The following is a 24,678-nucleotide window of genomic DNA, read 5'->3' as shown; positions in this document are numbered from 1 at the left end:
CAACAAGGTGAACACTCTCTCATATTTCCTTCTGTGTCTATACAAACGTATTCATCCTCTCAATTTATAAATTGGAATCTTACAAAATATACCCTGTACCCTGCTGTTTCCAATATGTTCCATGTCAGTACATCATTCTCTTTTTTTAAGATTTTATTTATTTCCTTTTTCTCTCTCAAAGCCCCCCTGTACATAGTTGTATATTTTAGTTGTGGTTCCTTCTAGTTGTGGCATGTGGGACGCCACCTCAGCGTGGCCTGACGAGCGGTGCCACGTCCGCACCCAGGATCCGAACCGGCGAAACCCTGGGCCGCCGCAGCGGAGTGCATGAACTTAATCACTCGGCCACGGGGCCGGCCCCCTCAGTACGTCATTCTAATGATTGCACATTACGCCATTATAACAGCTGTACTGTAATTTAATCAAACAATCTCTTGCCGTTGCACATTAAAAAAAAAACCTTTTTAATTGTAAAATATAACACATAAGAAGAATGTATAAAATATATATACTTTTTGAAGAGTAATTATAAAGCAAACACTTGCGTTACCTCGACCCTAGAAACATTTCTAAATTGTTTTCAAGTTGAAAAAAAATAAGTATAACAAACACTTGTGTGCCACTCTCCTGGAATCAACAATCACACATTCTGTTACTTTTTTTTTGCTCCCTTTCTCTTTTTTTTACTAAGACAACAAAATAGCATGTATTTTATTCTATTCACCTTTTTTAGAATATAGTACTTTATGTTCACTCTTTTGTGAATACTTTAATGAACCACTTCCAATATTGACCTCAGCCCAATATTCTCCTTCTGAGGTTTCAATGGTCTTAGCGTTGGCCGGGGGAGCCCTTTTGCAAAGGTTCTTGTGTGTTTCCAACAAGACTCCATTGACCTTTGAAAATTCCTTGCTTCCTAGCTCAATAAGATGCTCCAGGCTCGCCTTGTATCTTCCATCCCTACACATAGACTTGTCCTTTTTCACAACCAGCCCTAGTTCCTTTTAGAGACCATAATCTGGGCACTAAGATGCACTGCAGGGGTGCAGAATTGTTAAACAAAACACAACTGTACAGAGATAGGCAAAGTCCTCTTTGCTCTGTAAAATGGTTGTGTCATCACTTTTATATTTCCCTAATTATTCATGAAGGTGTCCATCTTTTCAGTATATTTATTGGTCATTTGAATTTGCTTGTCTACTGACTACTTCTTTTTTATTTTTTCACTTTTTTTTTGAGGAAGATTAGCCCTGAGCTAACATCCACTGCCAGCCCTCCTCTTTTTGCTGAGCAAGATTGGCCCTGAGCTAACATCTGCACCCATCTTCTTCTACTTTATATGTGGGACGCCTGCCACAGCATGGCTTGATAAACGGTGGGTAGGTGCATGCCCCAGATCTGAACTGGAGAACCCCAGGCTGCCAAACTTAACCAGAGTACATGGTCTTAACCACTGCACCACCAGGCCAGCCCACCGCTACTTCCTCATATCATTGTCTATTTTTCTTCTGTTGAACCTTTATATCATGTCCAAATTTTTTTGCTTTTATAAACATAAATAAATGTTTTAAAATGCTATGATGAATATCTTTGTACATGCATATTTGTTCATTTTTCTGATTCACTCCTTAAAATAAATTTCCAAAAGTGGAATTTCTGGGGCAAAACATATTTTTTAAATTTAAAACATTTTTTAAAGAAAATAGTCTTGGGACTGGCCCTGTGGCCGAGAGGTTAAGTTCTTACAATGTGCTTCGGCAGCCCAGGATTTCGCCAGTTCGGATCCTGGGCGTGGACATGGCACCCCTTGTCAGGCCACATTGAGGCGGCATCCCACATGCCACAACTAGAAGGACCTGCAACTAAGATATACAGCTATGTACGGCGGGGGGTGGGGTGGGTGCAGATTTGGGGAGATAAAGCAGAAAAAAAAATAAAGAAAATAGTCTTTTAAAAATTCAAATCACAAAGATTGTGCACATTTATACTCCACCCAGCAGCATATGAGTGCCTGTCTTCCCACACCCTTCCTAGAACTGGGTGTCATGATTTTAGTTTCCTTCTTTTAGGCTTGCGGATATTTTTTGGGTTTTGTGTTTGTTTGTTTTGAGGAAGATTAGCCCTGAGCTAACATCTGCAGCCGATCCTCCTCTTTTTGCTGAGGAAGACTGGCCCTGAGCTAACATCCGTGCCCATCTTTCTCTGCTTTATATGTGGGATGCCTGCCACAGCATGGCTTGACAAGCAGTGGGTAGATCTGCACCCAGGATCCTGGCCAGCAAACCTGGGCCGCCAAAACGGAATGTGCGAACTTAACTGCTGAGCCACTGGGCCGCCCCCTAGGCTTGGGGATATTTTTGATGGGTGTGTATGCTTAAGATGTGCTGGATTCCACCTGTGAAGGCTCTGTCTTGGCTGTGTTCTCAGAAGTTCACAGGCCTCCTAGAGAATAGAGAGGAATTGTAGCAGCTCCCCACGCTGTCCTAGCCTACTGGGACCTCAGTTACTCTACAGCTGCCTCCCTGAGGCCCCTCGCAGAGGTCCCCATAAGAGTTATTTGCTAAATCTGGCAACCCTACCCCCAGGTTCCCGTTCTACTTAAAAATTTCAGTCTCTATCGCCTCTCACCTAGACTACAGCAATTGCCTTCTAATGTTACACTTACAGTCCATTCTCAGCACTAGCCTCTGCTCAAAGTCCTTCTCCAGCCACACTTAGAGTTCCATCTAAACTCCTTAGCTTGGCCTTCAAAGCCTTGCTGGATTCAGGCCTGATGCTCCTCTCAGACCTCATCTCCTACTGTTCCCCTGTCCCCTGCAGCCTCCTGGACCTCCTGGTTGTTTCCTGTCAGGATAAGCTGGGCCAGCCTCAGAGTCTTTGAACTTATTTACCTCTGCTTAGAATGCTCTTCCCCCAAAGCATTCTCTGCTCAAATGTCACCACACCAGAAAGGTCTTACCAGACCACCTTGTCTAGACTAGCACCTCCCGTGCCCCCTACTCTCTCTCCCCAAATCCACTTTACTTTTCTTTTTTTTTGTGAGGGAGATTGGCCCTGAGCTAACATCTGTTGCCTATCTTCCTCTTTTTGCTTGAGGAAGATTAGCCCTGAGCTAACATCTGTGCTAGTCTTCCTCTATTTTATGTGACATGCCACCACAGCACGGCTTGATGAGCGGTGCTAGGTCCGCACCTGGGATCTGAACCTGAGAACCTCGGGCCACCAAAGCAGAGTATGCGAACTTAACCACTATTCCACTGAGCCAGCCCCCCATTTTACTTTTTCATAACATATATTACCCATCATTATTTTATACTTTCACTTATTATTATTATTTTTCGTGAGGAAGATTGGCCCTGAGCTAACAACTGTGCCAACCTTCCTCTATTTTTTGTATGTGGGATGTCAGCCACAGCATGGCTTGATGAATGGTGTATAGGTCTGTGCCTGGGATCTGAACCTGTGAACCCTGGCGGAGTGTGCGAACTTAACCACTACACCACCAGGGCGGCCCCTATGCTTTCACTTTTTTATATGTTTTTTCTTTGTCTTCCCCCACCAGGAATGTAAACTTGATAAAAACTGGAACTTTGTGAGTAGTTTTACTTGTCTATTTTCCCAATATTATCCCCTGGTGCCAAGAATAATGCCTGGCACATCATAGACCTGGATTTGATAGGGTGTCCTGCACAGCAGTTAAGGGCTCACACATAGGTCAGTCTCTCTGGGTTCAAGTCCCTGCTCTACTGCTTTCCAGCTGTGTCACTTGGGACAATTCTTTAACCATGTTTTTACCATCTGTAAAAAGGGGATGATAATCTACTTAATAGGGTAAGAATTAAGTGAACTAATTTGTGTAAAAACACAAATGCTTAGTGCTTACTGTTTGTACTTAGTGTTTGTCGTTATTATAATTTTTGAGAGAATTTATCACATATAAGTTATTACTATCATGCACGCATGCAGATGTCAACCCAACCCTGTCTACTGATACTTAGTATATTCCTGGCTGTCCCCCAAACCATGGGTCTAGACATATGCACAGAAGTGGATAAGACAGATGTGACCCCTCACTTACCATGAGCCTTCAGGAACTCAAGTAGTTATTCCTAGTGTAAAAGTCCTAAAAGGCAAAAAAGCACAGGATGTTATAGGAGATATAACATAGTCTGAGGGCCAGGGAAGAATTCTGGAGGTAGCAGTGTTACCCTGTAGGTTTTGACTGGGTGGAAAGAAAAGAGAGAACCACGTGCGAGAAAGGCCAGAGTGGAGAAAGAGCCTGTAAAGAGACACCAGTGGGAAGACCAGTGTGGCTGGAGTGTAGAGAGTTGGGAGAGATGAGGCTGGAGAATTTGGCAGGGGCCCACCATACAGGGCTTTGGGGGCCTTAGAAAGGAGTTTCATGGGAGCCATGAAAGGACTTGAAGTAGAGTGAGTGTCAGCTTTGCAGTCAGAAAAGTTTTCCCTGGCTGCTGTGTGGAGAGACTTTCTTAAGTCTGTGTTCAGCTGTCACCTCACCAGAGATCACTTTGTCTAAAAATGGCATCTCCCCTGCCCCACTCCATCTTTGACAAGAGGACTGAGCCCTCATCAGTCCCTGACATCGTATCGCACTCTCATGCTTGTTCTTTGTTTTCCCCCATTGGAATGGAACCCCTGCAAGAGCTGGGACTTTAGGGAGCAGGAGAGACTGGCAGCAGGGAGACCGATTAGGAGGTTGATGCAGATGGCCCAAGTTCTGGAATTTTTACTTGCTAGGAGGGTTAGGAGCAGCTGTCCAGCTGGTAGAGAGCAGGTGGCCAGAGGACTTGACTCAGCTTGAAGCTTCATTTGCATATCACTTTACATAAGACTGAGAAAACAGCAATTTTCCATATCAAAGAATGGGGTGGGGAGGCAGTTGGAGATAATGGTGGCGGGGAGAGAGGGTTAAAGTCCCAGCAGTCCCAACAAGTCAGTTCTTGGTACCGTCACTGATTATAAGTCATCAAGGGCTAAGGATTGGGTGTGGGTCTGGAGAGAAATAGAGAGAAGGGAGAAATATTGCAGATGGAATGGACAAGACTTGGTGGCTGGATGTGGGGTGTGAGGGAAAGGGAAGGTGATACCTACATTTCTAGTTTGAGCAGCTGGGTGGATGGTGGTGCCACTGCCTCATAGCAGATTTTGTGGTTCAGATCATGAGCTCAGTTTTGGATGTCTGAGTCCGACGTGCCTGGCATGTCTGCAAGAGGAATCCAGGAGTTAGACAGATGGGAACCCAAGTCCTTGGCTTAAGAGATGGTAATTGTAATGCACAATGAAACCATGACAAGTTACTAGAGGCTTAGAGGTTAATGCCTTTTTCTTCTGAGATATATTTAGGCAAATTACCAGAAGTGCTTATAGGTAAATACTTTCAGGTTGCAACCTGGTTTCTCCACCTCATCTAGACTGTTCCATAATCCCCAGATACTTCTAGCAATGAAGGGTCCCTGTAAGGGAGGCCCATGAAGCTTAAGCTTCATTAGCTTCAGCGAATCTGCCTCTGTCCTTGACAAGGTGTTGGATGAAAGAAGGCAACTGAGGGAAGCAATCCTGAGGAACCCCTACAATTGATGGAGGGGTCCAGGAGAAGTGGCCTGTAAGGGAGACCCAGAAAGAGCGGACAGGGAGGTAGGAGGGAAGAGGAGACTGGGAAAGGCTGGCCTCACAGAAGGCCACAAAGGCTGTTTGGAGGATCATTATCACTAGCAGTCAACTGTCTGCCAAGTTCTGCTAATTCTTCCTCTACAGCGTCTCTCCCTCTATCTCCACTGCCACCTCTTGGCCAGTAGCCCACATTACAACCGAGTAATTGCTGTGGCCTGTCTCCAGCCTTACAGCTGTCTTTACAGCCATTCTATACATCCTGTTAGATCATCCTTTGGAAAGTGGAGCCTGGACCACGCCAATTCCTGCTCAACAACTTTTCAATAGCTCCTTGTCACCTCTGAACAAAGGCACGCTGGGCCTTTGGCCACCTCACTCCAGGAGACATATCTAACTGTCTCAATCTTCTCCCTCATAAAGAAGATAAGATGATCTATTCACTGTCCCCCAATTCTCAGCATTGTTGAGGCTGTGTCATCTTCCTGAAATGCCTACCCTTCATGCCTAAATTTCCCAAAGCCAGGCTCAAGCCTTCCCTGCTACCCCGCTGGGTCTGACCTGACCCTTGACCACCTTCTCCCATGGCATCAAAACACTCTGCCCTGACTTTTAGCAAACTCACAGCTCATTCCAAAGTGAGACTAGATTCTTGAGAGAAGGAACCATATCATCTTCTCTCCTGTCTCTCCCATTTCACCCAGCACAGGGCCTGAGACTCAGAGGGCAGAGGAAATGCTGGTCAGGAGAGTGCACCCACTACCACTCATGTAGGAACAAGATGTCGCAAATTCAACTGCCTTCAGGAGCCAGACATACATGACAATGTGTGAATTTTCCCAGTGCAAAACAATTAGGAATCGAGGGGCCTCTGGCAAGTAGGAGACTTCATTCTCCTGCCTAAAGTATTAATAATACTCAGAACATTAAAACACTATGTAAAGCACATCTGAAAGCTAAACTTGGGACTCTGAAATATAGGTCCAAAATATGTCCCTGCCTTTAGGTAGCTCTTTTAGAGCTTTCAAAGCAATTTTACATCAGCAACCCTATCCCTACTTTATGGATGAGGAAAGTGAGGCTCAGAGAAGTGAGGCGAATTGCTCAAGGTCACATAACAGGGGATTAATAGCACAGGCTAGATCCAATCCATTCAGGCTCTGGCTTGGCATCCTGTCTTCCAAGAGAGATGGGAGGAGGGTGTAAAACCATAGGCATCATTCACTTTTTTTTAATGAAGACTTTATTTTTTTTTATAGCAGTTTAAGGTTCACAGCATTAAGGGGGGAAGGTACAAAGATTTCCTATATGCCCCTTGTCCCTGTACATGCAATCTCCCCCATTATTAACATCCCCCATGAGAGTGGTACTCTTGTTAGAATTGTTGAACCTACATTGACACATTATAATCAGCCAAAATCCATAGTCTGCATTATGGTTCACTCTTGGTCTTGTACATTTTAGAGATTTGCACAAATGTACCATGACATGTATCCACCATTATAGTATCATACAGAGTATGTATGCCCTAAAAATCCTGTGCTCCTCCCAGTCATTCCTTCTTCCCCCAGCCCCTCTGCAGCAAACCCTGGGCAACCAATGATCCTTTTACTGGCTCCACGGTGTTGCCTTTTCCGGAATGTCATAGAGTTGGAATCATACTGTATGTATGTAGCCTTTTCAAATTGGCTTCTTTCGCTTAGTGATATGCATTTAAGATTCCTCCATGTCTTTTCATGGCTTGATAACTCACTTCTTTTTAGTGCTGAATAATATTCCATTGTCTAGATGTACCACAGCTTATTTCTCCATTCACCTACTGAAGGACATTGTGGTTGCTTCCAAGTTCCGGCAATTATGAATAAAACTGCTATAAACATCTGTGTGCAGGTTTTTGTATGGACATAAGTTTTCGACTCCTTTGGGAGTTGAAAGCCGATGATTGCTGGTTCATATGAGTATGCGTATGTTTATTTTTGTAAGCAACCACCAAACTGTCTTCCAAAGTGGCTGTACCATCTTGCATTCCCACCAGCAATGAATGAGAGCTCCCACTGCTCCATATCCTTGTCAGCATTTGGTGTTATCAGTATTCTGGATTTTGTCCCTCCTAATAGATGAGTAATTGTATTTCTTTGTTGTTTTAATTTGCATTTCCCTGATGGCATATGCTGTGAAGCATCTTTCCATATGCTTATTTGCCACCTGTATATCTTCTTTGGTGTCTTTGGTGAGGTGTCTGTAAAGGTCTTTGGCCCATTTTTTAATCGGGTTGTTTGTTTTCTTGTTGTTGAGTTTTCAGAGTTCTTTGTACATTTTAGAAAACAGTCCTGGGGCCGGCCCCATGGCCGAGTGGTTAAGTTCACGCGCTCCGCTTCGGTGGCCCAGAGTTTCGCCAGTTTGAATCCTGGGCACGGACATGGCATCGCTCATTGGGCCATGCTGAGGTGGTGTCCCACATGCCACAGCTAGATGGACTCACAACTAAACATACACAACTATGAACTGGGGGGCTTTGGGGAGAAAAAGGAAAAATAAAATCTGTAAAAAAGAAAAAGAAAACAGTCCTTATCAGATGTGTCTTTTGCAAATATTTTCTCTCAGCCTGGCTTGTCTTCTCAGTCCCTTGACACTGTATTTCACAGAGCAGGTTTTTAATTTTAATGAAGTCCAGCTTATCAATTATCTCTTTCATGGATCGTGGCCTTGGTGTTGTATCTAGAAAGTCACCATATCATATCCAAAATCACCTAGGTTTTCTCCTATGTTTATCTTCCAGGAGCTTTATAGTTTTGAGCTTTGCATTTAGGTCTGTGATCCATGTTGAATTAAGTTCTGTGAAGGGCGTAAGGTCCGGGTCTAGATTCACTTTTTTGCATGTGGCTGTCCCGTTGTTCCAGCACCATTTGTTGAAAAGACTATCTTTGCTCCATTGTATTGTTTTTGCTCCTTTGTCAAAGACCAGTTGACCATATTTATGTGGGTCTATTTCTGGGCTCTCTATTCTGTTCCATTGATCTCTTTGTCTATTTCAACGGTATCACACTGTCTTGATTACTGCTGCTTTACAGCAAGTCTTAAAGTCAGGTAGCGTCACTTTTCCAATTTTATTCTTCTCCTTCAATATCGTGTTGGCTATCCTGGGTGTTTTGCCTCTCCATATAAACTTTAGCATCAGTTTGTTGATATTCACAAAATAACTTGCTGGGGTTTTGATTGGGATTGCGTTGAATCTACAGATCAACTTGGAAAGAACTGGCATTTTGACGATCTTGAGTTTTCATCCACTTTTCATTCAACCAAAATTTCATTCATAAAATGGAACCAACAATCTCTTCTTCACAGCATTGTTTGAAATGTTTTTCATTCATTCAGTAATTATCTAGAGAGCACTGTGAACCCTGTGACAATGTCCCTACTCTCAGGGAGCTTTTCTTTTAGTAGGGAGGGGGGCAGACAATAAACAAACATACAAATAAATTAATAATTTCAGGTAAGCGTTGCCAGAGAGTGACTGGCAGTGAAAGTGCTCTTTAACGTCAGGGAACTTCTCTGAGGAGGCAATGTTTGAAATAAGACTTTCATGAAAAGGGAGCGTTAGCCATGAGAAAAAATTTCAGACTGAGGGAACAACAAAGATGAAGGCTCTGGAAGCAGAAAGGAACTTGATGCATGGTTTGGAGAAGGGCATGATGGCTATAGTATAGTAAGCAATGGATAAATGAGGTAAAAAAAACTAGACAGGGGTCGTATCCTGTAGGGTTGTTTTGTTTTTAAAATTTAAGTATAAAACACATGCTGTGAGGTAGGTAAAGTGTACAAATTTTAAGTGCACAGCTCAGTGAATGTTTGCATGTTTATATCTATGGTTGTGACCTCATCCAGATCAAGATTTAGAACAGGGATCAGCAAACTTTTTTTTTTTTTGCTGAGGAATATTTGCCCTGAGCTAATATCCACTGCCCATCTTCCTCTTTTTGTATGTGAGCTGCCACCACAGCATGGCCACTGACAGTGGAGTGGTGTAGGTCCATGGCTGGGGACCCAAACCCAGTTGCCAAAGCAGAGTGTGCCAAATTTAACCACTAGGCCACCGGGACTGGCCCAGCAAACTTTTTTGCAAAGTGTCAGACAGAAAATAGTTCAGGCTTTGTGGGCCTATGGACTCTGTTGCAACTACTCAGCTCTGCTCTTGTAGCAGGAAAGCAGCCATAGATGCTATGTAAATGAATGGACATGGTTGGGCGTCAATAAACCTTTAGTTATGGACACTGAAATTTGAATTACATATAATTTTCACATATCACAAAATATTCTTCTTGTTTTGATTTTATGTGTGTGTGGCTCTTGAGCTGGATTTCAAAGGACAAATAGTTGAGAAAGGATGAAAGTGTATATGGAAGGGCCAAGAGGCAAAAGATCTCTTGGGAGCTCAGCGTGGTTCTACGATGGGGTTTTCAGAAATATGTAAGCTTGGCCTGAAAAAAAGCCCTGAACTGGGCCTAAATGGATGGGCATCCATCCACTTATTCAATCAATCTGTCCTGGGAGCTTCTATATGCCTTGAGGCTCCAGCAGAGGCCAGAGGTAGCAAATTGGGAGCTTGTGGGCTGAATCTCACCCTTAGACCTTCCTGTAAGGTGACCACTGGAATAGGGGTTTGAACAGTGGCTGTTCCTTTTGGACAGAGCATATGGCCTCCTGTTCCTCACTCTCCTCACCTGCCCTTTTTGCTTTATTTACATTACCTTCCTAGCCCATTTAGGTTTTTGAGTTTTCAACACCTGGTCGTTGCTGTAAGGAAAACAAGACTTTACATCAATGACACACAGAGACAATGATCAACTCTTGGAGTAGAACAGGGAAGAGCTAAACTGAGTGGATGATGAGAGCTTTATTAGGGCTTTTTTTTTAGGAAGATTAGCCCTGAGCCAACTGCTGCCTATCCTTCTCTTTTTGCTGAGGAAGACTGGCCCTGAGCTAACATCAAGCCCGTCTTCCTCTACTTTATATGTGGGACGCCTACCACAGCATGGCGTGCCAAGGGGTGCCAGGTCCACACCCGGGGATCCAAACCAGCGAACCCTGGGCCACCAAAGTGCAATGTGCGCACTTAACTGCTGCACCACCGAGCTGGCCTATTAGGGCTTTTTAACCTGGCTCCTGGGGTGGGCTGAGGTGGCAAATTTTGTGAGAGTGTGTATCCTTGGGACTTAGACGGCTTTGCTAGGAATCTTGGCTTTGGGTTCTGTCAGTAGCTAATCTATGAGCCTCAATTCATTTGTAAAATGGAGCATTGTTCTGATTAAAAGAGATAACCAGTGCACAAAGTCGCCTCAGTACAGGTGTCTGTTACTCTTATCCTATTCTGGGGTGATGGTATCAGATTCTCAAAGGGTTTTCTTTCTTTCTTTTTTTTCTGAGGAAGATTAGCCCTGAGCTAACATCTGCGCCAATCTTCCTCCACTTTATATGCTGGTCACAGCCACAGCATGGCTGATGAGCAGTGTAGGTCCCTGCCTGGGATCCTGACTGGGAACCCAGGCCTCCAAAGCAAAGCGTGCTCAACTTAACCACTATTCCACAGGGCAGGCCCCTCAAAGGGGTTCTTAACCTAGAAGGTTAGCCAACAGATGGCATAGGTGCTTGGGAGCTATCGAGAATACCACCCTCACGTAAAACGAAGCATCTCTAAGTGGACTGCTGTGGGAATCCAGAGGCCCAGGCTCCAATGCTAATTTGCTGAAAGTATCTAACAAATTTCTTCAGCTCTCTGGGTGATCTACTAAAAGAGGAGGGACTGGTCCGAGTTGGCAGCCGCAACGCAGCCTCAGCGGCAGCTTCTGTGTCGCAGGATAACGATGCTCTGCCTCGGGGCAGCCGCGGAGCCTCCGGCTGACTACATCTCCCAGCCTGCCTTGCCGTTTGGGCAGCGCCCTACGCTAGCACGCGAGCTTTCCCGCTCCCCCAACCTCCAGCTACTGTCTCTCGCGAGAGGACGGGCCGCGCCGGCGGTAGCGATAGTGAGCTGTGGTGGTGGTGGTGCTGGTGGTGGCGGCCGAGACGGCGGCGGCCATTTTGGTGAGGCCTCGGAAGCGGCGGCGGCGGTTCGCTGGGAGTAGCGTCTCTCATTTTTCCCACCCACCGCCCGCATCTCTGTGCCGTGAGAGGAGGCAGTGGAAGCAAGGCGGTGGCAGTAGCCACGGGCCCCAGGGGAATTTAAAGGCCGCGAAGGCGGCAGCCAAGAGGGGGCCCTCCCCGCTCCTCGGCGGGAGGGGGGGTGGTGCCCACGCCCCCGAGGACGCAGGTAAGGAGAGGGAGACAAGATGGCGGACGCTCCACAGTTCCCCCCTCCCCTGACGGGTGACTGCGCGCGCATCTTTCCGCCACCGCCTCCCCTCCCACCTTCCCGGGGTGCTGCGCGCGCACCTTCGGCCGGGGCCCCGGGGCCGGTGCGCGAGGCTGTCGGCGCGCGCCCATAGAGACTGGCTGAGAGGGGCCAGGCCGGCCGGCACTGGGCCCAGGCGCGTCTCCTCTCCCCTCCCGCCCATCTGCGCACGCGTGCCTGAGCGAGCGAGCGAGCCCTGAGAGGACAGACCCAGGTGCGCTCTTGCCCGCCCACCAACCCCAGCACCCCCCCTCCCCCGTCAGGGACGCGCGGGAAGAGGAGTGGGGGGCGTGGGTCAAGTAGTCGGGGCGCGTGCCCACCATATCCAGTCAGGGACCAGGACCTGGCGGCACAAACCCTCCCTTATCTCAGCTTTTCTCGGTCTGGTGGTGGTGGGGGGGCTCCCTGACGGGCAGGCTTTTCAGCCCTGCGACCCTCGTGTGCGTGGGTTTGGGTTCTGGCGGGAGCCCCCAGGCGGTGCGCGCAGCCGGCTCACTCCGCCTCCAGCCGCGCACGCGCGGGCCCCTCCCCCCAGCCTGTCGCACACGTTGGGTGGGGTGGGAGTCTAGGAGGGGGCGGGGCTATCTTAGGGCTGGTGGCAACTTGGGACAGAGGTCAGGGGTCACGCTGGGTCAGTCTGTTGGGAGGAGTTGGGAGACAGTAATGAAGCCTGGGGTCAAGAGTTCAGGCTTCTTGGATTCTGGTTAGCTTGGGTCCTGGGAATCTGTTGTGGAGGAGGGAGTGAATCAAAGGCAGCACCGTGGTTAAGGAATTTCCTTAAACTGAGGAAACACTTCCGGGCCTTGTGTGGATTTACTCTACCTGTTTCCGGGGTCTGGTGCTTGGCTGTGCTCCCTTCCTCATATCTGAGTGCTCCTCTAGTCTCTTGCTGTAGTTCTTGTGCTTGGGGAAGTGTCTTACGGTCCAGGTACAGCAGGCACAGGGCCCTGCCCTGAGGAAGGGTGGATTCTCCTGTGACTGTGTTCAGCTCTCACTGGAAAGGTGAGCAGGCTCCCAGGCAGCCAGCGCCTTTTGAGCTTCTGGATGTGACAGCTTTTTTTGCATTATTTGCCCTCCACTGAGTAGTTGGAGCCTTTTACACTTAAGCTTTTTAAACTTTTTTTTCTTCACTTCCCTCTTCTCCCCCCCAGCCAGAATTTTATGTCCCTAAGGAATTGTGTTTTCACAAAGTGTACTTTGCTTTCGTTTTTCCGAAATGTGAACTTTTCCTACTACTATAACTCTTGTCAGTCTTTAGACTGATTTGGGTATATTTAAAAGCCTTCAAAGCTGGTGTAAAGAAGGCTTTGATGGATGTTGGTAAATATGGATTGGTTCCTCACTGTTGCTGTCTCCCCTTCTGTTTGTTTCAGGCGTGATTCCCCTCAGTACGGCGGCACCGTGGAAGTACAGACTTTCACAGGGAGTGTGGTCTCAGCTCACACAGGTGAGGATGCAGATACCGTTTTGTGTATTGGTGCTAATGGGAGAAGTGTTTGAGGTAATTAGAGAAATTTTAGGTTAATGACTTGTGGTTTGAAAATAGTGGTGCAACAACACAATTGGGACTATGGTTAGAGAAAGATCTGATCATCCTGACTCTACCAAGGAGAGTAGCACCCTCGCCATCATTTTGGCATCAGATCACCTAGGTTTAAGGTCTCTTTCTACCACTTCCTTACTATGTGATCTTATGCAAACCATTTGACCTTTTTATGTTCTGATCTTCTCCCTTATAAAATAAAGGAAATATTAGAGTGTAAGCTCCATTTAGGTCAGGGGTCTTTTCTGTATGGTTCTATCCTCAGTATGTAGAAGGAACTAAATAAACATTTATTATAGCATGAAAAGTATCTGGTTCATAGGGTAGATGTGAGGATTATAGAACACATCAAGTAAGCACTTAGTATTTGACACATAGTAGATGCTCAAGAAATGTAGGGTATAATCACTATGTTCATTTATCTTTATTCTTTATGTGATTCGTAGTTTTTTAAAAGATTCTTTAATCTTTTAAAATCTAATTTCTACTGTTTTTACCTTACTTAAGGTGCTCCAGAGGCCAGTGGACCTGAGCGGAGACTGGGACGCCCTAGTGGGCCCCGGGCCCTGGAAGGCGGGTCCCGGTGGCCGGTGGCCCAGAATGAGGCCAGCTCCCAGCATGCCCTGCAGCCGGACGCCAGCCCCTCGGCCAGCAGCAGTGGTGACAACGACCCAGTCATTCTACAGGCATCCAAAGAGGAGCCTGGGAGTGGGACCATGCAGAGCAGCCCCTCCCCTGCTCACCCTCAGCTCCCAATCCTGCATTCACAGGTTTGAAAGTGGAGAGGGCTCCTCTGTTTCTGCTTCTCTGTTTCTGTTTCAGAGGGCTACTGGCTCTGAGGCAGAAGAAATGTGGCAGGTCTTAGTAATATTGCCATGATCCTGGCTCCCTAGGTAGCTGACTTTGGAGAAAGTTTGCTGTTAAAGTGGGCCGTCAGGCCTGTTGCATGCTCACATTTTACTTGATGGTAGTGGAACATCGATCTCTAAGAGTGTGGGAACTCCTTATTACCTGAAAAAGGTTGAATTAGGCCACATTGGAAATGGAGGTTGGGACAACATGCTTCTAAGACTGTGCTTTGAGAACAGCTCAGTTTGTTTCAGAACTGGAACAAGGTAAGCGTTGTGGATGATGCGTAGTGTTCATTTTTTTCCTCATAGGGAAATAAAGGGGATGGGGAAAAAAATCATGGCTTTTGAAACTGAGTAGACCTCAGTTTGCATTACGTCAGACTTTTGACGGTTATGGATTTTATATTTATAATTTTCCTGAGCAGCTGGGAAATTTTGCAACATGTAGTCTTTTGTTATTTAGCTGAGGTAGGAATTTGACTGGCATACTTTGAGGCTTGTGTGCTAAAGTGAATTTCGTGAGTTCCCTCTCACTGTCCACATTTAAGTAGGATTTTGTTCTCTACTTTTTATTGCTTGTGCAGTACCTTGTAAAGTAGTAGGTGGGTGTTTGAAAACAATGACCAACCCCCTTTCCCACCTCCCACCTCTCTAGTAAAGGAAACTACCAAGGCTTGTCATGATTGTAGAGGTTTAGGTGATTTTGTTTTTTTTGATGCCCTTTGAATTTAGTGGTAGCTCACATTTATTTGCATAGGTGAATCTGCCATGCTTGCTCTGAAAAGGAGGGAAAAATAGGGAGTTGTTTATGTGAGTGAAATCATTGAGGTTCTGAAAGGATCATTAAAAATATGAAATCATACGCTATAGTAGTATTCTTGGATTTGGGAACTGCATAAATGTCAGGCTATAACTTCTCTTGCATGCCAAGCATCTGCCATAAACTTGGCTCTGCCATATTGAGCCCCTTATTAAAACTTTATTCCAAATGTTTGTGTTTATAAAAATAAGGTTGATGTCTTACTCCAGAGGTTTTTTTTGTGAAGATAGAAGGAAATAGTGTACTTAAAACTCGTGGTACAGTGCTAAGGATTCATTTTATCTATCATTTTCCCCTTTTCTAGATGGTGTCGGACGGCATGACAGGCAGCAATCCTGTGTCCCCTGCCTCATCCAGTTCCCCAGCCTCTAGTGGGGCAGGTGGCATCTCCCCCCAGCATATAGCTCAAGATTCCTCTCTGGATGGACCTCCAGGGCCCCCAGATGGTGCCACAGTGCCCCTGGAGGGGCTTAGCTTACCCCAGGCTGCTGACCTGGCTAACAAGGGCCCAAAATGGGAGAAGAGCCATGCTGAGATTGCAGAGCAGGCCAAGCATGTACGTATTGGGAAGACCCGTGAGAATTCTTGGGAGTCTTCTTCCCTGAACTCCTATGTCCCATGGGTATTTTACATTTCTTTCCTGTCGTGGATTTAGAGTATAGGCTCTGCCTTAACTTATATGATCTTGAGCAAGTCACTTGAACTCTGAGCGTCATTTCCTTTTCTATAAAATAGGGATGGTTTAATAGTTTATAGGTTGGTAAGAGGTTTAAATTAAAGGAGAAAATAGACATGCAAGTGCTTTGTAAACTGTAAGGTTCTTAAGATGTACTGGTTTCTACTTCTCATTTCTATCCTGTAGCCTCTTTTACACTTTTCCAGTGGTAAGTGTGGTTTCTAAGCCAGCAGCAGCAGCATCACCTGGCAATTTGTTAGAACTGCAAATTCTTGGTACCCCTCTTCCCCCTACCCATTTAAACTGTAGGGGTGGGGGCCGGCTTGGTGGCGCAGCGGTTAAGTGCACACGTTGTGCTTCTTGGCGGCCCAGCGTTCGCTGGTTCGGATCCTGGGTGAGAACATGGCACTGCTTGGCAAAAGCCATACCGTGGTAGGCGTCCCACATGTAAAGTAGAGGAGGATGGGCACGGATGTTAGCTCAGGGCCAGTCTTCCTCAGCAAAAAGAGGAGGATTGGCAGCAGTTAGCTCAGGGCTAACCTTCCTTAAAAAAAAATAAATAAATAAACTGTAGGGGTGGGCCCCAGCAATCTGTCTGAAAAAGCCCTCCAGATGGTTCTGATGCATACTCAAATTTGAGGGCCATTAGTCTAATACCCATGTCTCTTGATGTTTCCTTCACCATCAGGCCATTTAGTTCCCTGTCTCATTTCTGGCTGTCATTTCCTCTGATTTAGGGTTTGCTTTTTTTTTTGATGTCCACACCCGGGATCCGAACTGACGAACCCCAGGCCGCCGAAGTGGTGATTTAGTTTTTGTCAGGAGAGGACAAGAATATTGAGGGCCGTTGTCCTGAGTTTTTTAGTCACCTCCGTTAAAGAAAATTTCAAATGCTTTCATTTTTTTCCTTATGAAATATAATCAGTGTAGAAACAGTGTTACCTTTTTGTCATACTAACCATTATTAATCTTTTTGTGTGTAACTTTTCAGTATTTTCCAAAGAAAAATAGATTTTTACAAAAATAGCATTTTTTTTAAAGATTTTATTTTTTTCCATTTTCTCCCCAAAGCCCCCTGGCACATGGTTGTATATTGTTCATTGTGGGTCCTTCTAGTTGTGGCATGTGGGACATTGCCTCAGCGTGGTTTGATGAGCAGTGCCATGTCTGTGCCCAGGATTCGAACCAACGAAACACTGGGCCGCCTGCAGCAGAGCGCGTGAACTTAACCACTCGGCCACGGGGCCAGCCCCCAAAAATAGCATTTTTTAAAAACAAAGGATTGTGTAAATTGGGTTGTATAGTGTATTTCTAAGTATCAATATACTGTTGCGTAAGTAGAATTCTACAGTGATGAAGATCCCTTGTATCTAGAATCAGTAAAGAAGCCTGTACTTCTTGTGTCTCTGTGAAACTACCCTTGGGATATGTTTTCCCAAGTCTCATCTATATTCATGGGGCATGGAGATTGTGTGATATAATGGAAAGAGCATGAAGTCTGATGTCTAGAGTCATTAGACCTATTTTTAATTTCTAGCTCTTACACTTCCTGGCTGTGTGATCTCAAGTAAATCACTTAATCTCCCTGATACTCTTACTTACCTGTAGAGAGTAGAATATCTCTCTGCAGAATATCTCTACTCAGAGAGTAGAATATTCAGCCATGGTCATGAAGTGGAGTATATGTCTAGTAAGTTGGTTGACCTAGCTCTCTCCTTAGGAGGCTGAGATTGAGACTCGGATTGCGGAGCTGCGGAAGGAGGGTTTCTGGTCACTGAAGAGGCTGCCTAAAGTACCTGAGCCTCCCCGCCCCAAAGGCCACTGGGACTATCTATGTGAGGAGATGCAGTGGCTCTCTGCTGACTTTGCTCAGGAGCGTCGTTGGAAACGGGGTGTGGCCCGTAAGGTATATCCTCAACTGGGCCTACCTTCCATTTCAGGTTTGCTTTTCCTTAACAGGTGGGTTGGTTGGAAGGGAATCAAACATAACAGTGGTAGGGTGCTTATTAATGCACATAATGTCGAGGCAAGCGCTGACTTCCCAGATTTTTTGGCCTTGATTATTCTCTTTGCTTTTGACTTTGGGAGGGGGCAGGAGTCTGGCCTTGGAGTATTTTCACGTTGGTCCCTCGTTCCCACAGGTGGTGCGCATGGTGATCCGGCACCACGAGGAGCAGCGGCAGAAAGAGGAACGGGCCCGGAGGGAGGAGCAGGCCAAGCTGCGCCGAATTGCCTCCACCATGGCCAAGGATGTCAGGCAGTTCTGGAGCAGCGTGGAGAAGGTAGGCAGCAAGGATTGGGAAAGGGAAACACATTGGGTTTGTTGGGTAGCATGGTAACAGGAATGGTCAAAATTTCTCTTTGAGAAAGTGAATATTACAATTTCAAGCAATTCTGATGACATTGCTGTTGTGCATTGGACCTTTCTAGCATTGAGTGCTTTGAAGAAGAAAGAAGTACAGTGGGAAAATATGGGCCCTGCCTTTGGGGGTTGTTAATAGGTCTTCTGGACCCCACTACGCCATCTGTCCTTTGCAGCACATTAAGCATGCTTTTTTTTTTTTTTTAAAGATTTTATTTTTTTCCTTTTTCTCCCCAAAGCCCCCTGGTACATAGTTGTATATTCTTTGTTGTGGGTCCTTCTAGTTGTGGCATGTGGGACGCTGTCTCAGCGTGGTCTGATGAGCAGTGCCATGTCCGCGCCCAGGATTCAAACCAACGAAACACTGGGCCGCCTGCAGCGGAGCTCGCGAACTTAACCACTTGGCCACGGGGCCAGCCCCTAAGCATGCTTTTTTCTAAAACCTGCCAGTGCCATTTACCTACTTACATACTGTCAAAGTTCTCATTAATTAAGCTGTTGCCGTATATTAAGTTGAATTGTTTCCTAAGTACTATGTGGCTTCTGTCTACATTTTCAGTTTTATCTCTGCCAGTTCCTTTCCTCTCTTTTCCACTTCAGACATACTTTCTTTAGCACGTCCCTGGCTATTTACGCATGCTCTTTCTGTTGCTGAGAATGCCTTTCTCCTCATTTCCACTTAGGGAACACCTACTTAATCTTTTTAAGATTCAGTTCCAAACACGTTTGCAAATCTTTCTCTGCTGCCTAAAGTTAAGCTGGCTCTTTCCCTGTGCCCTCTTTGTGCTTTCCTCAGAAGCACCTTTAAGGTCATTTAACTCTTCCTGAAAAATCAACCCAGAGCCTAGCATACAGGAGGCTTCCCTAAATGTTGAGTGAAAGAGTACATGAATAAAAGATTATCTTGGTGACCTGTCCATTTCATGTTTGTGGCAGGTGGTGCAATTCAAGCAACAGTCCCGACTCGAGGAAAAGCGCAAAAAAGCTCTGGACTTGCACCTGGACTTCATTGTGGGGCAAACTGAAAAGTACTCAGACCTTCTGTCTCAGAGCCTCAACCAGCCACTAGCCTCCAGCAAAGCTGGCTCTTCTCCTTGCCTTGGCTCTTCCTCAGCTGCCTCTAGTCCTCCACCCCCAGTTGCCCGGCTGGATGATGAAGGTTTGTGTCCTCTTTGGCTCTGTTACTCTTCCTCATGTACCCTTTCCAGAGCTGAAAACCCACCCTGTGGCTTGCAGGGCCCCGTGGACTTTGTGACCTTGTTCTCCTGCTATAGATGGGGACTTCCAGCCCCAAGAGGACGAGGAAGAGGATGATGAGGAGACAATTGAGGTTGAAGAACAGCAGGAAGGCAATGATGCAGAGACCCAGAGACGTGAGATTGAGCTGCTTCGACGTGAGGGAGAACTGCCACTGGAAGAGCTGCTCCGTTCCCTCCCCCCTCAGCTGCTAGGAGGGCCTTCCAGCCCCTCGAGAACCCCCTCATCTCGTGATAGTGACACCCGAGATGGGCCTGAAGAAGGTGGTGAAGAAGAGCCTTCTCAGGTGTTGAAGGTATAGGCAGAAAGGGTAGAGGGAAGGCTCAGAGTGGGAGCAGAGGGAGAGGTTAAAGGATTGAGTTCTGGTCTGTAAGATTGGTCCTGCTTTTCAGAAGTCCTCCCTGGTTAAGGGCAATTGAGCTCTCATTTGGGCATGGATAGGGAAGAATCTAGGTTTGGGGCAAGTTATAGTCTGAAATGAACAGAGTTTCTGCTGCTGTACAAGAGTGTACTGTATTAGAATTGCTTTGTGACCTTGAAAAAATTCTTATTCTGGCCCTTGCTACTTCCATGAAATGGAGTACTAATACTAATACTCCGTTACTGCTTTGTAGGTTTGGAGCTGGGATGGTAACCGTGAAGTCTGTTTTGGACCTGAGCTCTCTGTTTCTCCATAAATCTGAGTGCATGCGGATGGTGTTGGGGGCTTGTATTTCTTATCTAGCACTTTCACAGGTCCTCCCCCAGACAGTTGGGCCAGGATTTGGTAGCTCGTGCTGAAAGAAAACCCTTGATTGCATCCTTGCCCTGGGACTGTGCCAGTGGCAGCTGTCACTCAATGGGACAGGGAGATTGTTTTCTGACATCTTACTTAACATTGTGACTTTCTCTTGCTGCTCTAACCTTGGGCCCTTTCCCTTTTCATCCTTTGCCATACAGGTAAAGCCCACACCCTCCTCTGTCACACAGTGCAACAAAAAACCTTGGCATGCAGATGAGGATGACGAAGAGTTTACTGCCAATGAGGATGAAGGTCAGGCCTGTTCTCTTTATCGTGTTGCCCCTTACTCTTGAATTGTCTGGACCTAATGTTTCAGGTTTTCTCACCTCTTCTATTTGGACTGTGTCCTATGCCTCTGTCCCCACTGATCTTGCTTCATTCTCTTTCCTAGCGGAGGATGAAGAGGACACCATCGCAGCTGAGGAGCAGTTGGAAGGGGAGGTGGATCATGCCATGGAGCTGAGCGAGTTGGCTCGAGAAGGTGACACTCGCCTGACCTTTTACTGAGCATCCACTTGGTATCTCCTCTGTGCAGAATGTCAGGGATAAAGCGATGAATAAGACACTTTTTATCCCCCCGGAGGGACTCCAGATCTGAAGACAAAGGTTTAAAAATGAATAATTATAAATACATTATGATGACTGGTTATGATGGAAGTTTGAACAAAGTGATGTGAGAGCTCGGTGGAGAGGAGAGCCGTTGGAAGATGATAGTGGCTATGTTTGACTTGTACCTTAAAAGGGGGGTTCATGAGACTGATACTGTCCTTCCCAGCAGAAGGCAGCACTATCCATGGTTCTAGCCCAGGTTGTAGGGCTTGGCTTTAGTAGCTGGTGCTGAAAGTAAACTCTTAGCTCCCCTCGGACCTGGGCCTAGCAGTGACTACAGAAACCTAGGTAAAATGAACTGGCACCACTTAGACTTCCTCTTCTCCCTTCTCTTCGAAGTACCCAAAAGCTTACTTCGTTTCTCTTCCAGGTGAGCTGTCTGTGGAGGAGCTACTGCAGCAGTATGCAGGAGCCTATGCTTCTGATGCCTCTGCACCAGGTTCTGGGAGTAGTGAAGAGGAAGATGAAGATGAGGTTGAGGCTAACAGCTCTGACTTTGAACCAGAGGGGGCCACAGAAGCTGAAGAGGCTCCTCAAGAGGATAGTAGCAGTCAGTCAGGTGACTGTGTGGTCATAAGGCAGGAGCTGGGGAGGGCAGACACTAGAGAAGCAGGTATGGTGAGCACTAAGCCTTGGTCTTGTGCTTTAGACTCTGCTGAGGAGCAGAGCGAGGATGAGGAAGATGAGCATTCAGAGGAGGAGGAAACAAGTGGAAGTTCAGAATCAGAAGAATCTGAATCTGATGAATCTGAGGAGTCCCAGTCACAGAGCCAAGCAGATGAGGAAGAGGAGGAAGATGATGACTTTGGGGTGGAGTACTTGCTTGCCCGGGATGAAGAACGGAGTGAGGTAGATGGTGGCAGTGGACCTCCCACCCCTGGGCCCACCACCACTCTAGGCCCTAAGAAAGAAATTACTGACATCGCTGCAGCAGCTGAAAGTCTCCAGCCCAAGGGTTACACCTTGGCCACTACCCAGGTATCCCCAAGCCTCAGCTTTTGCTTTCTCATATCTTGACTTTTCTGTTTCTCAGTGATGACAGATGCCTCAGTTCCACAGTGACACGTCTTTTCCTCCCTACCAGGTGAAGACACCCATCCCCCTGCTCTTGCGGGGCCAGCTCCGGGAGTACCAACACATTGGGCTGGACTGGCTGGTTACTATGTATGAGAAGAAGCTTAATGGCATTCTTGCTGATGAGATGGGGCTAGGCAAAACAATCCAGACCATCTCCCTGCTTGCCCACTTGGCTTGTGAGAAAGGTAACTAGGCAGGGCCCTTTCTCTTGGGTCTCCTTGGCCAGCTCCCTGAGAAGCTTGTTTAATGGTGACTCTAGCTGCAGGATGGTGAAACACTCACTCTTTTCTTGCTCTCTTAGTACCTTCATTGACTCTGGACCGTAACTGTAGAGAGAGACCAGCATAGGTGCTAAGATTCTTAGAAAGGGCCATTAGGATAGAGTGGTCAGGGTTAGACCTGGGGAACCAGAACTCCAAGGTTTATATTTCCTTATCTCTCATTCTTTTTTTTTTTTTTTAAATTTCTCTGTTTAAAATCTTTCTGAACCTTATTTTTTTTTAACTGAGGTATAATTGACACACAGCATTATATTGGTTTGAGGCGTACAACGTAATGATTCCAAATTTGTATACATTGCTAAATGATTGGCAAAATAAGTTAATTAACATCATCACCATACACAGTTATAGAAAAATTCTTGTGTTGAGAACTTTTAAGATCTACTCTTAGCAACTTTCCATTGCAATACACTATTATTAACTATAATCACCATGTTGTACATCTCTCATCCTTTTGCTAAACAGGTAACTGGGGTCCCCATTTGATCATTGTTCCCACCAGTGTGATGTTGAACTGGGAAATGGAGCTGAAACGTTGGTGCCCTAGCTTTAAAATCCTCACTTACTATGGAGCCCAGAAAGAGAGGAAGCTCAAGCGGCAGGTTCGTTCCACCATGTGATCCTCCCATCAGTGCCTCTTTTACTGTTAGGCCCTTTCCTCAGATGAGTTCCTTTCCCTCCTGTTTCTGTTGCTCTGTTCTGTACTTGGGACTTTTCTGATTTCTGTCCCTTGAAAACCTTAGCATGTCTTCCTTTGCCGTTTCTTTTCTTTTCACCCCACTATCTCCTGCTTTCTCCTGATACTTCAGGGCTGGACCAAGCCCAATGCCTTCCATGTGTGTATCACGTCTTACAAGCTGGTGCTGCAGGACCACCAGGCCTTCCGCCGCAAGAATTGGCGCTATCTCATTCTGGATGAGGCTCAGAACATCAAGAACTTCAAGTCACAGCGCTGGCAATCACTGCTCAATTTCAACAGGTGGAGATGGAGATGGGAATTTGTGGGAGGGTTGACTAGGCCTGAAAGTTAGGATGCTTGGAAGGTTGGGCCTTGCTGACCATCCTCCCTCTAAATCCCTCTGTCTCTTTGCAGCCAGAGACGCCTGCTCCTGACAGGAACTCCCTTGCAGAACAGTCTTATGGAGCTGTGGTCCTTGATGCACTTTTTGATGCCCCATGTCTTCCAGTCTCATCGGGAGTTCAAAGAATGGTTCTCTAACCCCCTAACTGGCATGATTGAGGGCAGCCAAGAGTACAATGAAGGTCTAGTCAAACGCCTCCACAAGGTAGGGCCTGTGACAGTTTGTCAACAGTATTGGAAATAGTGAGGAACTAAAGGCAATACCCAGAAAACCCTTAGGGAGAGAGAAGTCAGTGCTAGGCTTATTTCACCAATTGTCATGCTGCGGTGTTCTAGTGACTAACCCTGGAAATTGAGTGACCTCAACTTAGTCATCATTCTACTTGTCTCTCCTTATTCTCTGAGTAGAATAATACTGTTGCTTGGTCCCTGCTTAGATTTCTCTTTACCTGGCTTTCCTCAGCTTCATATTTTTGTTTTGTTCTCTTTTCTTGTTTGTTTGTTTTCTCTGGCTCCTTTTCTTTTGTCCAGCTTTTAAATAACATCTCTCAGCATTCTGATCTTTACTTTTTTTTTGAAGAAGAAGATTAGCCCTGAGCTAACATCTGCTGCCAATCGTCCTCTTTTTTATATATGGGGCACCTACCACAGCATAGCTTGCCAAGCGGTGCGATGTCCACACCCGGGATCCGAACCAGCCAACCCCGGGCCCGCCAAAGCGGAAGGTGCACACTTAACTGCTGTGCCACCGGGCTGGCCCCTGATCTTTACTTTTTTGTTTCCCAATTTACATATCTTACAGGTTTACTCATTCATGAGGCTTTAAAGACTCTCCAGTTTGTATTTTTAATCTCTTGACTCTAGATCACTTGACTTGTATTTCAGTTTCTGACTTGATGTCTTTAATTGAAAGTTCCTCTTGAACTCACTCTGTTCTAAGTCAAACATCTCAAGCCTTATAGCCTATTATTTCGACTCCATTTTGGTCAGTCACACCATCATTTTGGTAAATCAAACTAGAAACCAAGAAGTCTTCCTTAACTATACCTCTTCCTTCCTCTTCTCTCCCTTCTTTCACTTCTTCCACGTCAACTTGATCACTGTGTCCTATCAGATTTTACCTCCTGAGATCTCAGATTTGCCTTTTGTTATCTATGCTGCTGTGACTGCCACAATTTTTGTTCTTAGCTTCTATCCTGGATTTGTTTTTGTAATCTCGTAAATTTACACTTACTCCTTGAAATGTAATTTGAGTCATCCCTCTTGCATAGTTAGTTGCTCTGCCCTCAGTGCTTCCTTTTATTGCTTCTTATGTTGTGGTATC

The 24,678-nt window shown here is 46.1% G+C and overlaps 1 protein-coding gene and 1 non-coding gene across 5 annotated transcripts in view; both read left to right on the top strand.

Annotated features, from left to right (window-relative positions):
- Window positions 1-11,611: 11,611 nt before the first annotated feature.
- Window positions 11,612-24,678, top strand: part of SRCAP (Snf2 related CREBBP activator protein) — a 32,153-nt gene continuing 19,086 nt past the window's right edge. For 2 of the 4 annotated variants that reach the window (XM_044746359.2, XM_014842377.3), the window contains exons 1-16: window positions 11,612-11,935; window positions 13,390-13,463; window positions 14,067-14,329; window positions 15,535-15,786; window positions 17,627-17,812; window positions 18,048-18,188; window positions 19,205-19,427; window positions 19,543-19,820; window positions 20,465-20,558; window positions 20,698-20,787; window positions 21,286-21,474; window positions 21,565-21,893; window positions 22,000-22,177; window positions 22,739-22,875; window positions 23,083-23,252; window positions 23,367-23,559. In XM_044746359.2, coding sequence (XP_044602294.1) covers window positions 14,276-14,329; window positions 15,535-15,786; window positions 17,627-17,812; window positions 18,048-18,188; window positions 19,205-19,427; window positions 19,543-19,820; window positions 20,465-20,558; window positions 20,698-20,787; window positions 21,286-21,474; window positions 21,565-21,893; window positions 22,000-22,177; window positions 22,739-22,875; window positions 23,083-23,252; window positions 23,367-23,559 — 2,514 coding nt within the window. In that variant the 5' untranslated portion in view covers window positions 11,612-11,935; window positions 13,390-13,463; window positions 14,067-14,275. Of the gene's footprint in view, window positions 11,936-12,055; window positions 12,231-13,389; window positions 13,464-14,066; window positions 14,330-15,534; window positions 15,787-17,626; window positions 17,813-18,047; window positions 18,189-19,204; window positions 19,428-19,542; window positions 19,821-20,464; window positions 20,559-20,697; window positions 20,788-21,285; window positions 21,475-21,564; window positions 21,894-21,999; window positions 22,178-22,738; window positions 22,876-23,082; window positions 23,253-23,366; window positions 23,560-24,678 lie in introns of those variants that run through there. The other 2 variants (XM_014842378.3, XM_014842376.3) reach the window with 2 other exon arrangements.
- Window positions 20,246-20,374, top strand: LOC123277052 (small nucleolar RNA SNORA30/SNORA37 family). Its single transcript, XR_006513727.1, has one exon. It is a non-coding gene; the product is annotated as a small nucleolar RNA SNORA30/SNORA37 family (small nucleolar RNA).

Source organism: Equus asinus, chromosome 14 (genome assembly GCF_041296235.1).
Source record: "Equus asinus isolate D_3611 breed Donkey chromosome 14, EquAss-T2T_v2, whole genome shotgun sequence".
Taxonomy (NCBI): Eukaryota; Metazoa; Chordata; class Mammalia; order Perissodactyla; family Equidae; genus Equus; species Equus asinus.
This window is presented reverse-complemented; position numbering and strand designations above follow the sequence as displayed.